A 15002-nucleotide genomic window follows, 5' to 3' on the forward strand; every position below is an offset into this window, starting at 1 on the left:
TTGAAAATAATTGAATTTTAGAGAAGAATTTTATTATTTTCAAAGATAATTAAAATTTTTACGAGTATTCTTTAACATTTTTGTACCTACATAGTTGAATTTCTGCAATCATTTTTAACTTCTTCGAAATTCAATTTTAAAAAAAAATTTTTTAACCAAAATTCTTCTATAAATCCATTTGTTTTAATAATTAATTAAATAAATATTAAAAAATTTGACTAATTCCATAAGAATTTGAATTAATAAAATTTTTAAAAAATCTAAGTTTTTTAAAATTTTTAATTAAAAATTCATTCGGAATTGAAATTTTATATAATTTAAAATTAAAACCATTTTGCAGTTCATTTATGTATGAAAATTGTAAACGCAACTTCTATAAAATTCAATTAATTTTGAAATATTTAAGTAAAATTATTCATTAAATAATTTATAAGTAATAATTTTTTTTTATGATAGTTATTCAAGAATTAAGTTATTTGAAAAGAAATTATTGTCAAAAAAAGAAAAAATTGAAGGTTTTTTATTAGAAATCGTGGTAATTTCATAGTTTGAGTATAACAAAAAAGACACCAAAATTCGAAATTTTCTTATGAATTCTAAAAATTAAATTTTTTCTAGTACTGTTAATAAAATTCCCTGACTTTTCCCTAATTTCGCTGACCTGTGACAACCCTGTTGGATCCTTTTTGCAATTTTATTCAAGGGCTTCTAACAATAAAATAAACAATTAACTAAAGAAAAAAGATTTGTCGAATAAACGGTGGTAACTTCAGTTTCGTGTGAACTGTAACCTTTATGTATGTAATTTATCCTTAAAAGAATGATCAATTGATAAGAAACTTTCCTTATTGTATTGTTAAAAATAACATTTAACGTGTTATAAATATGGATCTCACGCAGTGATACAGATCATTAAAAAAAAAGAACTACCCTCGTGAATTGAAGCATAGTGTTTGAGTTTTTCAATTTTCAAAAAAAAGATAATTTAAAAAGAAGAGAAAAATGTATCTCAAATTCTTACCATCATTTTTTCTATTGATTGCTCTTTCATCGGCTCATCGAATAAGAATATACAATAACTGTCCAGTCACAGTGTGGCCAGCAATCCAGGGTATTCCCGGACATGAACATCTCGAAAACGGTGGATTTAAATTGAATTCACGTACTGAACGTTATGTTGTTATGCCAAATGATTGGAAAGGCAAAATTTGGGCAAGGACCAAATGCGACAGTCGAGGACGTTGTGAGACTGGTGGTTGTGGCAATAGAATCCAATGTAATGGTGCTGCTGGTGCACCACCTCTTACTCTTGCTGATATAACATTCAGTGGAGGTGCAGGTCGTGATTTCTATGAAATTACCCTCGTCAATGGTTACAACATTGGTATGACATTGGTACCAGTTGGAGGAATCCGACCATTCGCTGCTGGAAGATTTGACTGTAAAGCCGCTGGATGTAAATCTGATCTCAATACCAGGTGTCCTAATGAATTAGCCGTAAAATCAGGACGAACGACAATCGCTTGCAAAAGTGCATGTGCTGCATTAAATACTGATCAATATTGTTGTCGAGGAGCTTTTAATTCAGCAAGAACTTGCAGGAGTCGAAATTGGCCCAAAAATTATGCAGCCATCTTCAAAGGGGCCTGTCCAGATGCCACCAGGTATGACAATCTATATTAATAAATTATGTTAAATTACTATTAGGTATTCATAACAAGAAAAATAAGAATAAAAATTAAAAAAATGAATGAACTAATAAATAAATATTAAACTAATTAAAGTTACAATAAACTAATAAAATAATAATAATAATACTTGTTTTCCAGTTACGCGTACGATGATCAAAGAAGCACCTTCTCCTGTCGACCAGCTCCACCTACCAACTATTTAATGATATTGTGCCCCTAAAAAATAAATAGTTTTTATAAAAAAAAATTACTGTATTCAGAATTCCTAAATTAAAATTTTGTTTTATTTTAAATCTTGTTTCTCGGTTGCAATTTTACCTGATGTTTTTCTCAATTTACCAATTTTTTTAAAAGATATTCCGAACCTTTAGTGAAATAAATTGTAAAAAAATAACAGTTAATTAAATTAATTAAAATTAAATTTTATTCTTTCTATATTAATAATCGTTGTATTCCGGTAATCTGTTCGCAATTTGAAGTTAGTTGTTGTTTGCTTTTTTGTTTCTTAACTTTTTTAAAATAATTTTTCTTTTTAAATATTTTCAATTTTAAAATTAATGTCCTAATAGGTATTGAAAATCATCGCGAATTGTTGCGAAGAATTTTATTAAAAAATTTTATAATAATTGAATTCCTCAGAAGAATTTTATTATTCAGAAAAATAATGCAATTCTCGAGAAAAATTTTTGAAAAAGCTAATTAAATTCTTTTTGAAGAATTTATTTGAATTTTTTTAAAATAGTGCATTGGCTCTAATAATTTTAATTAAAAGTTGTGAAAATAATTGAATTTTTTGAAAAATTTCTTTCAAGATTTTAAAATAATCGTTTTTGTTAATAATTGAAATTAAACATTTAATTATTGAATTTTTTAAAAAAATTTTAGAAAATAATTAAATTTTTCTCAGAATTGTTTAAAAGAATTTATTAAAATTTTAGAAAATAATTGAATTTTTCCGAAAAATATTACTAAAATTTTTTTCGAAAAATATTATTAAAATTTTTTTTAAATATTGAATTCTTTAATGAAATTTTTATTAAAACTGCATTTAAAATAATTGAATTTTTGCAAAGAATTTTACAATTAATAAATATAATTGACTTTTTTCGAAGAATTTATTAAAATTTTAGGAAATAATTAAATTCTATTGAAATTTTTTATAACGAATTAAGAAAAAAATCTTCTACAATTTAAGAAAATACACAATTATGTTCGTTTGCGAAATTTTATTGAAATTTTGTTTTAAAATAATTTAATTTTTGCAAAGAATTTACTATTTGTAAAAATACATTAAATTCTTACGAAGAATGACATTATTCAAAATATAATTGAATTCTTGCGCAGAATTTTATTAAAATTTTTGAAATTAATAAACAAGTTTAATTAATTTGTATCAAATTTTTTTAATTTTAAATTTTGACTATTTGTAACATACCTCGAAAATCAGTTTTAAATTCCAATATTTACATTATTAAATTATTGTTGTAAACGTGTTTAACTTTAAAACCTTCCAGTTGTTTACATTCTTTGCATTTTTTACATTCTTTGAAACCTTTGAATTTAATCCTTGAATTCCTTGAATATAGTAACAGTTGAGAAAGTGAGGTCAGGTTTTCAACGCAAAGAACGATCCAAATAAAACTAAGTTGAGTATTGTGATTTTTTTCATAAAAGAAAGGAAATAATATTCGTATATCAAAAACTTTTGAATCAAGTAATATTTTGTTTACCTCTGACCATCTGCCATTTAAGCGCCTGATGACAGCAACCAAGATTACATCAAGTTTCTTTACCGTTTGTCGTTCATTGTGTTTTTACAAACACATTCTTACCGACAGTCAGTTATGACAATGAGTTATATTTAGATCTGAAAACCAACTTTGCAATCTCCTACTTTCATTATACTCTAGTTGTTATTTTCTACTCTGACAGTGCATTTACATATAGTAAGTAAAGTAGTTGTTTATCATAAGAGACGAAAACGTCAACTTTCTTAAAGATTTTGTTATATTTCACAAAAAATACTACACTCTTAGGACAAACAGTGACATCGTGCGATGATCTTGAAACGTCAAACTTGGTGAGAAGCTGTCAAATATAAGAAGCCAGTTAAAAGATATGTTCATCTTATTGACGTCAAAAGAGCATATTAAATTTTTCGGGACAAGACAACGCGATTGCAAATTTTCTAAATATTTGCATTATAATCTCGAGGTCATATATAACCTTAAACTTTGAGGGACGTTAAACCTTGGAACGATTTTCGTATAGTTATCGATCACGTTGCAGGTTATCATTCAACTAAACGTGTCTCCGCAAAACACACGAGAAAAGAAAGAGAAAAAAAACATCAATTCGCGTGTCAAATCAATCTAACTGTAATAATGATTTATTTACGTGACAAAGGAGAATTCAGTGACAATTAATCTCAATTTCTAGTTTGCAAGAAGCTTTTATGACAAGTGTTGATTATAAACCAGTGTTTGAAAAATGAGTTCCGTTTGGAAAAGACTACAAAGGGTGAACAAAAGAGCTGCCAAGTTTCAATTCACGGTTTCCTATCACGAGGTGACCCTTGAAACTACCACACGATGGTGAGTGATTCAATTTCTCGTGTTATTTGCTAAATTCTTGCATGCCAAGACAAGAAGTCTTTATCTGTCTTGATTAACTCGTTAACTTATTTAGCAAATTAAAAGTTTTTTTTATATAAAAGAATTTATACAATAAATCTTCCCTTGGTTTAAAATATCTAAAATTGTAAAATAGTCGAAAAGTTTGAAATTTACTTTTTAATGATAATTTTACCATTTTGCAAAAATGGATTAACAATTTAACAAATATTTTTTTTTTTATCAGGAAACCGAATAAATTAAGTGTTGTATGGACGAGACGAAGTCGTAGAGTTAGTTCTGATCCATTAGAATGGGAACCAAGTCTGAGCAATCCATTGAAAGGTGCTGTTATTTGGTCAGTGCCAGACAATCATACAGTGTCTGTAACTTTATTCAAAGACCCTAGGACTCATGAATTAGAGGACAAGGACTGGACCTTCGTAATCGAAGATGTAATTACAAACTGGATTTTTATTTTTCAAATTATTTTTTAAACAAAAATTCTGTTTTAATTTAAATAGAATTTCTATTTTTTAAATTAGAATTTCTACAGTTCTATTTTTTTGAGAGAATTTAAAAAACTCCATTTTTTAAATTCGAGAATTTAGAAGAATAATTTAGAACACAATTATCAAGTAATTAGCAACTTATAGTTCGATACAATTGATCTCTTTTTTCCCTCTAATAAACCACTGATTGTCTATACAGGTCTCACACACAGGCAAGCGTCGTCACGTGGCTGCTGCCAATATAAACATGAAAAAATACGCGTCGCTTGAATCTAGTCAACAACAACTTAAATTTGATTTAAAACCTACCTCCAAAAAAATTGTCAGCGCCACTTTAGAATGTACATTGTCATGTGTATTTCTAAGAGAGGGCAAAGCAACGTAAGGAAAAAAATTCTTTTCACCTCTTGGAAAAAAAACTTTTTTCAAGAATGATTTCTTTTCGAAAATATGTATCTTTTTTCAAGAGTAGAATTTTTTTTACCAAGAGATGGTTAATAAAGCGAATATTTTTAATTAGGGACGAGGATATGCAGAGTATGGCTAGCTTGATGTCGGTGAATAATAACAGTGATATCGCTCCTCTCGACGATTTTGACAACGAGGATATTCCAGAAGACGTTGAGGAAGTATCGATTAAAAATATGGACGAAATACTGGATATTTCTGCTCAATTAGATCTAATGACAAATAGTCTTACCGAAAGTGAATTACCCAGTACACCAATAAGTGGTGGGTACAAAAAAAAGAATCCTTAACATTCAGAATAAGAAAAGTTGACGAGAAATGAAAAAAACTAGGTCGCAAACCTCGGGCTAGCGACCTATTTCTATTTACAAAAGAAAATAGAAAAAAATGTTACTCTTCTCCTACGAATAGAAGATAATTCAATATTTCAAAAAATGCAAATTTACATTTTGAATTTGCAAAATAGAATTCCATTTCTTGAAATATATATAGTTCATTCTATAATTGGACAAAGATCAATAAATTTTTCTTCGCGAATAGTTTCTTTCAAGTTTTTCCCCCTTTTCTTTCTATAATTTTTGTTACTTTTTTTATTACGTTTTTTTCTAGCTTTTTTTTTTGTCTTCTATTTGTTATCGTGCAAAGTCAAAGATTTTTTTTCGCAGCAAAAGTCAAAGATCAAAGTTATTAAAAAAAAAGTGAATCCTGCACGATCCTTTTTCCTGTTATCTTTACTTTATTACGTGTGCATCACATTATATAGGTATTCCTAAGTGCTATGAATAGAAAAGTGAAGAGTGATCGATCATTTTGAAAGCGACGTAGTAGTTTCTCTGTTTTTAAATCTGGCAAAGCAATTTTGCCATCTCTTAAACTATTTCTTCTATAAATAAATGCCTGATTTTATTTCTAGTGGCAAGTTTAACGAAGGACGAAACGACTCCAGTCAATGATCATTATATTATTCGCGATAATAATTTACCGACATTAAATAATTCGACGAAAGATATATCATCGCCGAAGGAAAAAATTATTATCGAAAATGTGTACGTTTTTTTAATTCGTATAATCTTATACTACATTATTAATTAATCTATTTAGAATAATATTATTTGATCAAAAAATATTTGAACAAAAATATTTTAGTAGGAAACAATTTTCAGCGAGAAATTAAAATTGAAATTTGTTTTGATTTTTAGAAAAAGAAATGAAAACAATGTGTCCTTGAAATTACCATTGCGACCTTTGGATTTAAAAAAAGGCGACAACACAGGTGTTTCGAGGTTGAAAGAAATTACACCTGGTCAAGATTTACTGGAATGGTGCAAGGAAATGACTAAAGATTATCCTGGAGTGAAAGTAACAAATTTAACAACTTCTTGGCGCAATGGAATGGCTTTTTGTTCTATTATTCATCGTTTCAGACCCGATCTTATGTACGTTGGAGTAAAAGAACAAAAAAAAATAATTTAAATATGAATAAGAAGATAAAATTCTTACAGCAGACGGAAACGTTTTATACGAGCAAGAGATAAAATGTTTTTTCCCCTCTAATTATAGGAATTGTTAACTATTATCCAATTCCTGACTGATAAAAACTGGCATAAAGTCACAAACAAAAAAAAAAATGATCATATTGCTAAATTTTATTTTATTATTTTCAATTCGAATTATTTATCTTGTTTTCTATTTTTTAATTAATTTTTTCCTCGTTTTTTAAATTAATTTTTTAATGTTTTTTCTGTTTTTTAATTAATTGTTTTCCTATTATTTTGATTATTTTTTCGCCTATTTTTTTAAGTAATTTTTTCCTATTTTTTTAATTAATTGTTTTCTATTCTTTTCATTATTTTTTTTTCTTATTTTACTAATTAATTTCCTTCCCGAATTTTACTTACAAAATGGATTCCTTTTTCTAAATGAGAGAAAAAAAACTCTTTCCTTTTTAATTAAAAGAAACCGGTAGAATTGAAAGTGGGAAAAAATGAATCTTTTTTTAAATTCAAATCAACTTTTAATTGCAGAGACATAGATTCTTTGTTGTCGCATGACGTGAAAGGGAATTGCAAGAAAGCGTTCGACGCCGGGGAAAATTTAGGAATTCCAAAGGTTATTGAACCAGCGGATATGGATATTTTGACAGTACCTGATAAATTAGCTGTGATGACATATTTATATCAGTTGAGAGCACATTTTACCGGTCATGAATTAGAGGTAAAATATTTGATTCATTACGAGAAATTTGTAATTTAATTTCAATGGATTATCCATAAATTAAAATGTCTAAATTAATTTAAGTTTAAATTTAATATCTAACAAAATATAGAATTTATTATTTATGTTTCTAAAAATTTCTCGTTTTTTTCTCTTCAGGTACATCAAATTGGTAAAACAACAGATGAGTCCTCGTACATGATAGGACGTTTCAATACCGACAATAAAGCTGACGTGAGTGTTCAACTTTTTGGACAAGAAATTATTAATTTACGCAAAAAGGAACAGATTGAACAAAGAAATAATAAATCAGAAAGTGGAAGATGGTAAGACGATCAAAATATTTTATATTCAAGTTCAAAATGAATTTAAATTTAAAAAATCCAAACAAAAATTTACTGAAAAAATAAATTTCGAAAAACATTTCATTTTGAAAGAAAACTAAATTGAAAATAAGAAAATAAAAATTAAATTAATTTTCCAAAGGTCTAATCCATTTGATCAGAAGAAGGAGGATAATATTGATTCATTGAAGAGTCGATTGCATTTGAGTTTAAATACAGATAATCAAGATCATGAGAATAACAAAGATAAATCACCGTCTAGTGTAAAAGAAGTAAAGGATATAATTTTAGCCAGCTCGAAAAGTATTCTCGGAAAAGTTCTTTCACCAACTAAAGAGAAATTCGCCTCGAGAGAAAAGGTGACTCTTTCATTTCAATTAATTTCAGTTTGTGCATTTTTATCGAATTCTGTAGCGAATGATTTTTCTGGAATTTTTCACTTTACTCTATCAATTTTATTTAACGATTTAATTGCAGAATAAGTTAACTTATCTACTTAATTTAATTATTGAATTTATTTAATTATTTAATCTATTTAATTATTTAATATATTTAATTATTTTATTTATTTAATATATTTATTTAATAATTTAACTTATTCTGTTATTAAATCAATTATTTTGATACATAAAATTAGTAAAATTATCAAGTGTTATTTATTAACACATTCAATGAAAAACGAAATAATAAATATTGAATTTAGAGTAAATCTCCTCCGAGAAGTGCGCAAATACAGCAACGTCCGATTCTTATGACTCGGCGGCAATTAACTGATCCTTTCGGTAGCGATGACGAAGAGGAAAATATACAGATTGTTGATGATAAAATATCACGATCAATTTCTGCCTCGAAATTATCAACATCTGTTCAAGATGTCAGTATTCCAAAAAAAAGTCTTGAGTTTGATTAGAGCAAAAAAAAAAATTTTTTTTACGAAAATTTACCAAGTTGCGAACGTGATAAGATGCGTTCATTCACTAATTAGTAACGAAATTGTCAATGTGGAAAGCTCTTTCCCCTCATAAAAAAAACCTTTTGTTACAAAATTCTTATTCAAAATCACGTTCCCAACTGAAGTACGTTTTTTAATTAGCGCCTTTATTAAAGAAATTCAATGCCTGCACGTTTTATTATTTTTGCGCATTGTAAATGCATCGGGAGTACTTGAAAAAAATGCTAGATTTTACGCACTTTTTTTTAATTATCTTCGCTAAATTTTATTTTCTACCGCATGTGTAAATTTTTTACTTAGTTGCATTCTTAATATTCGCTGTACAATTTCATCGCTTTTGAGATTCTCCAGATTAATATTAATTTTTAATTAATAATAGTAATTGATTTTTCAAATATTGATAACAAAAATATTTGGAGACCTTTTTTTTTAACGATTATTATGTTCGTTTATTCAATTACTATTAATTAATATTAATTGAAAAATTACTTTCTTCTAAATATTTGTTTCCCCAAAATATTTCCACTCGCTTTATTCGAGGTGAATTCTTCGCCTCGATTAGCGAAGAATTTGATGACTAATTTTCTTTATTTCTTTTTTAGGGATCACCATTTTCTCCGGACAAAGGAACTCGTGCACAATCGGAGACGCGAGCTTTATCGCCTTCCAAGGACGAAAATCATGGGCAACACGTAATTATTGTCTTTATTTTTCACTCTCAAAATACTAATGTTGTTTGCTTTTGCTAGATTTTGTTTTTTTGTTGACGTAAACTTTTAACAGCCTCTAGTTACCCGTCATGACGAACTTAGAGAACGTGCGAGATTGCTTTTGGAACAAGCGAGAAATCAATCCAAGTCTGGTCTTAGTTCTCTAGCCACGAGCCCTGTGGAGGTTCGTCTTTTTTATCATTTAGTATACATTAAAACAAGCATGCCTCATTATTAGTTTCAATCACAAAATTCCCGCTAGATTTTATTTTAATCAAGTAATATTTAGCGTGCAGTGATTTTTACGTTTTATAGGTGAAATTCGTCTTAAAAGTGTTTTTGAATATTGTCAATTAATATCTAAGCGATTTGATATTAATCTAATTTTTTATTAAATTAATTTAGTATTAAAATCGAATTTAATCTGATTTTTGAATAATTTTTAGAGTAAATCAGAATATTCTTTAGGGTTAGGGAAAAAGTCAAAATTTTGTCTGGAAATCAGGGAAAAATTAATAAATGATTAATTTTAATACCAATTTAATGAATTGATTTGAAATATTAAAATACAATTATTTAGTGGAATACAATAATAATTAGGACTGAAAATTTATTGTTCTATTTATTATTGGCGTTGAATTGGTAAATTAATCGGCAAATTGAAATATGTAACAGCAAAGCGATGAAGAGAGGCAGCAGCAATTGAGAGAACGAGCAAGACGATTAATTGCCGAGGCAAGACTTGGAGTCACTGTTTCGAGTAATCAAATTACTGATGACAATAACAGTGATCGGCGATCAACTGATGATCAGAATAACAGTCCTAGAAGAAGTATTACGCCCTCAACTCCCGGCGATCGAATTAGCATTAAGGTGAGAGTCAAGGCAAAATTGATAAATTGAAAGAAAAAACAGTAGAATTATTGATTAATATTTTTTTTTATATATTTTCCAGTCGGAACATAATGGAAATGTTTTGTCAAGTACACCAGTGTCGGACGTTGATAAAAAATGCTCGAGTCCACTTTATTCATTTTCAAAAATTATGGAAAGAATTTCTCCGGAGAAAACTTATCCCGATGGAGGTCCCTACGTATTGCGAGGGGTAATATTATTTTCCCAATTTATTAATTATTCAATTTTAATTATTCTGCATTCTTTATTTCTTTCTCTAAATTCATTGAGAAATTTTTTTTTGAAATAAAAAATTCCAAGTAGAATTTATAGAAAATTCATGTTAAATTTTCACTTTTCTTTTTATTTTTAAAGATTTTTTAAAATAAAGAGAAATTGAAAATTTCTTTTTTTCTAATTTCAGTTGGGAAAAGATATGACTTCGTATATTCAGAATGAGTTGGAAGCTTTGGAAAGAGAGCAAAGTCAAATCGATATTCAAGCTGCTAAACTCGAGAAGCAACTGCGAGCTGCTATGGAAAGTGACAATGAAGAGGAAACGGAAAGACTGATGTCCTTGTGGTTCACTCTTGTCAATAAGAAGAATGCCCTCCTGAGGAGACAGATGCAGTTGAATATTCTGTAATTTACTTTCAAATTTAATATCAATCTCGAATTATAATTGTCAAGGAAAGATGCTGAAGCAAAAATGAAATCAATTTGTTAATTTAGTTTCGAGTCGACACGAAATTAAATTCAGTTTCTTAATTAAGTTTCGAGTCGACACGAAAATAAATTCAATTTATTAATTTAGTTTCGAGTCGACACGAAAATGAATTTAATTTCTTAATTTGATTTCGTGTCGACACAAAAAATGGAAAATTTACAGAATTACTTAAATTTTATCAATTGACAGTACTTGACTCAATTTAATAATGCCATTAATTTTATTTTTAATTTCTCTACTAATAGTTAAATTGAATGTTTCCTTCTTTTCTTTCGCAATTCTTATTTCAACAAATTTGACACTGTCAGAATTAATAGCGACGATAATCGTCTGTAAGTTTCATCACTCAGTGCTGTAAATAAGAATTGAAAGAAAGGATAAAAAATAACCGATATTTTGTTAAATTAAATGAATTAAATAGATCAGAATTCTTAAAATTCTTCTAATAAAATATAAAATTTATTTTTTCCAAAACAAAATTTTAAACTGTCAATTAATAATAAATAAACTGCCTTAAAGATGAAATAAAATTTATTGAATTTTTGCAGAGAAAAAGAAGACGATTTAGAACGTAGATTTGAACTTCTGAATCAGGAACTCAGGAGCATTCTTGCTGTTGAAGAGTGGCAAAAATCAGCGGAGCAAAAAATACGAGAGGATTTATTGCTCGAAGAATTGGTTTCCATAGTGAATAAGAGAGACGAATTGGTACATCATCTCGACACTCAAGAAAGAGCGTAAGTTTTAGAAATTATTTATAGATTTCAATGCCATTTTTCACTGTAAATAAAATATTTTATCTTATTCTTTTCACAATTTATCATTTCTACTCGACAGAATTGAAGATGACGATGAAATCGAACGCGATCTTTCGAGAGCCGGTTTGGCGCAAAGAAACAGAAATTGTGTAATTCAATAAGAATAGAAAGCACACAATTTCCTTTAGGTCCTTTTTTCAATTACAAAGTGAGTTTAAAAAAGGTATTTACTAATATTTTTTTATCCCGTAATTTACGAAATTAACTCTATTATTTTCTACATTTTTCAGGTTTTTTTCTGTTCTCATAAAAGAGGTATTTGCCAAAGAAAGAAAAATAAGTTATAAAACAATTGCGTACTTATTGAAACGCTTTTCATTCGAAATTACGTCATTCATTTTGCTTTCAAAAATTGAAGCGAGAGGAATTAAATTAATTTTAAAGTAGGATTTATTAGCGCGATATTTTTTTTTATAGAAAAATTGAATATCCAAAGCTTTTAATATTGTTTACCTGTGAAAAATAATTATTGAAAATAATTACCTGTGATTTCGCTTTGCAATTTACAATTTTCAATTTTTGTCACAATTTATCTTGTTAGTATTTCTCAATTTCGAGAGTTAAATTACATTTTTATATATTGAAAATAATTGTTTACAAATTTATTCGTTAATTCATTATTGAAAATTAAAAAAAAATTGTGTAAAAACTAAATTTTAGAAATTAAGTTTGATGGAAGTTTAAAAATTCGAAGCAAATATTATTGACAAAAGTTTACTTCTTGTAGCTTGTCTTCTTTAGTTTATAATTAATTTCTAAGAGTGTCAATTATGTTTCTTTCTATTTTCTTTTTTGAAAGAAACAAAATTTTTCTGACACATTAATCGAAATTTGATAATTTTTTTTCCTTTTAAACAATCTTTGAGTATTTTCTAGGATACATTTTTAGTACCTGACTGATACTTCTAATTGAAATAATTTTTTTTTATTCTTTACTACCAGTGTCCTAGAAAGAAAAAAGAAGCTTAAAAATCTCGACTAATTTCACGTGTGCATAGAAAAGAAAAAATTTACTATATAATATCAAGTAGAATCTTCCACATTTTATACTTTGATTTCTATAATAATTATTTTCTATCCTTTTTTACAATTATAAATCGAATTTTAAATAAAAAGAAAGATTAAAAAGAAAAAGAAACAAATGATGTCTAAAATGAAACGTGTTCGGAAAATTTTTTAAACATAAGACTAATTAGATAATTTTAATTAAAAAGTAAATTTTATACATCTTTTTAATAAAAATCAACATTTTATATTTAATAAATCTATTTAAAAGAATTTCTTAAACGAATTTATCCGCGATATTTCTATGATCCTTTTAAATATGTTTTTTGATATTCAATAAATATAAGTCTCGAATTAACTGCGAAAATTTAGAAAAATCTTTCTTAAAAATAATCAATTTAGAAAATTTCGTATTCGATGTTGAAGATTCTATTCTAAAAAAAAATAGATATGATACATGACACAATAATAAAATCAACGATAGATAGATATTCACTATTCTATAGCAGGGCTTTCGAACTATAAATGTTGTAATAAAAAAAAATATTAATAATCAACGTCTCCATTTTGGACGTAGCTTTAATCGTAATTTTCTTTTAGTTTTCGCTATAATAATTCTAATAAAAATAAATGGTTCTATTACACAAGCATCTATAGTTCGAATTTAAAAAAAAATGTTAACTGCTGAAAAAAAATCTGTGAAATAAATTGTACTCAAAAGCCGTGCCATATTATCTATGTTCGCGACTGACTTCTCTTTGTATAAAAAGTTTCTGCTTACAGAAAATCAGTCGTAAAGTCCATTGCCACAGTGCAATTAAACAAAAAAAAACAAAAAAAAAGAAAAAATATTAAATTTTAAAAGTATCTTCTAGTTTTTTAAAAAGCGTATAATCGGTTTTGCATAGATATTTTTGTTTTCTCATTTTCTAGAATGAAATCACACTTTCAGTGTGATTTAGAAGAAAAGAAGCATTTTTTTAATATAAAATTTTCGATACTGCGAAATTCACGCCTAGAAAAAGAAACATACAATGAATTTCAAAAAAAATATGTAATTCAATCAGTTCATCTATGATAATCGGTATTAATTAATTAATTAATTAATTAATAATTAATTCTACCTTTTGCAAATAATTCCGATTTATTTCTACATTTGTTAATCGATTTTCAGAGTTTGTTTCATAAGAAAAAAAGAAAAAAATAAGTAATTTTTCATTTATGTTCTCTCACTTTTTTCCATACATTATTATAGATGAACTGTTCTAAAAAAGAAATGAGTGTTAAATTAATCTTCAAAAGAAAAAAAAGACTTATTTCGACAAATATTTTAGATGATTATATTTTTTCATTTTCGCATTAAAATTAATTTTTTACGATTAATTTAACACTCGTTTGTAATAATTAAGACGTACATATTATACACTACGAAAAGTAAGAAAATTGACTCATAAAAGAGAAAAATAAATAAATAGTTGGGGAATATTCTTAGGTTTTTTACAGAGTGCTCTTTTAATAATTTAGAAATTCGAATAATTGAATTCGAATTTCCTACCGATTCGCATAAAAAAACTATTTATTTAACTCATGCAAATAAAGAATTATCTCACTCCTAATATTAGAATATCAATTCCGATGGATATAAACAATAAAAGGAAAATCTCAACACATCGCAATATTATTTACTGGCGTTCATGTAAATTTAGATTAATATAAACATTTAAATTTACAAGATTTCTTAATAATTTCATTTAAATTACCTTATTTTTATACCTTTGACTAAAAAATCAAGCGATCCTAAAGTTCTGAAGTTCAAAACGAAATTTATTTTTTTCTTCATCAAATTAATTTTTTAATTTACAAAATTTTTGCGAATCAGAGAAATTTATCATTGAATTCATACTAAGAATTTTATCAAAATTTTTGAAAATAATTGATTTTATTTGAACGTTCAAAATTTGTGAATTATAAAATAAAAAGATATTTTTTTTTAATTCTGAAATCAAAAGATTAAAGTAGTTTGGGAAGTAATATAAGTCCGAGTATTCCTTGAAA

At 26.7% G+C, this 15002-nt stretch overlaps 2 protein-coding genes across 4 annotated transcripts; both read left to right on the forward strand.

Annotated features, from left to right (window-relative positions):
• The first annotated feature begins 1002 nt into the window (after positions 1 to 1002).
• On the forward strand, positions 1003 to 1957 carry LOC122508525 (pathogenesis-related protein 5-like). The gene is made up of 2 exons (XM_043621938.1): positions 1003 to 1664; positions 1830 to 1957. The coding sequence occupies exons 1-2, from the start codon at positions 1003 to 1005 to the stop codon at positions 1909 to 1911; spliced, it is 744 nt and encodes a 247-aa protein (XP_043477873.1). The 3' UTR covers positions 1912 to 1957.
• Positions 1958 to 3508: 1551 nt separating this feature from the next.
• Positions 3509 to 13481, forward strand: LOC122508355 (EH domain-binding protein 1). 3 transcript variants are annotated; one of them, XM_043621647.1, is made up of 19 exons: positions 3509 to 3637; positions 3728 to 4285; positions 4551 to 4758; positions 5015 to 5196; positions 5336 to 5547; positions 6197 to 6329; positions 6483 to 6719; positions 7308 to 7497; positions 7657 to 7823; positions 7984 to 8200; positions 8545 to 8715; positions 9396 to 9485; positions 9577 to 9687; positions 10179 to 10376; positions 10459 to 10608; positions 10822 to 11039; positions 11673 to 11861; positions 11962 to 12090; positions 12173 to 13481. In XM_043621647.1, exons 2-18 carry the CDS (start codon positions 4182 to 4184, stop codon positions 12041 to 12043), a joined length of 2859 nt encoding a protein of 952 aa, XP_043477582.1. In that variant the 5' UTR covers positions 3509 to 3637; positions 3728 to 4181; the 3' UTR covers positions 12044 to 12090; positions 12173 to 13481. The 3 variants fall into 3 exon arrangements, with proteins under 3 accessions (XP_043477582.1, XP_043477581.1, XP_043477583.1); XM_043621646.1 differs by having other exon boundaries at positions 3548 to 4285; XM_043621648.1 differs by lacking the exon at positions 8545 to 8715 and having other exon boundaries at positions 3551 to 4285.
• The last annotated feature ends 1521 nt before the right edge of the window (positions 13482 to 15002 follow it).

The sequence above is a fragment of the Leptopilina heterotoma genome, unplaced genomic scaffold, assembly GCF_015476425.1.
Source record: "Leptopilina heterotoma isolate Lh14 unplaced genomic scaffold, ASM1547642v1 Lhet_54, whole genome shotgun sequence".
Lineage (NCBI taxonomy): Eukaryota > Metazoa > Arthropoda > Insecta > Hymenoptera > Figitidae > Leptopilina > Leptopilina heterotoma.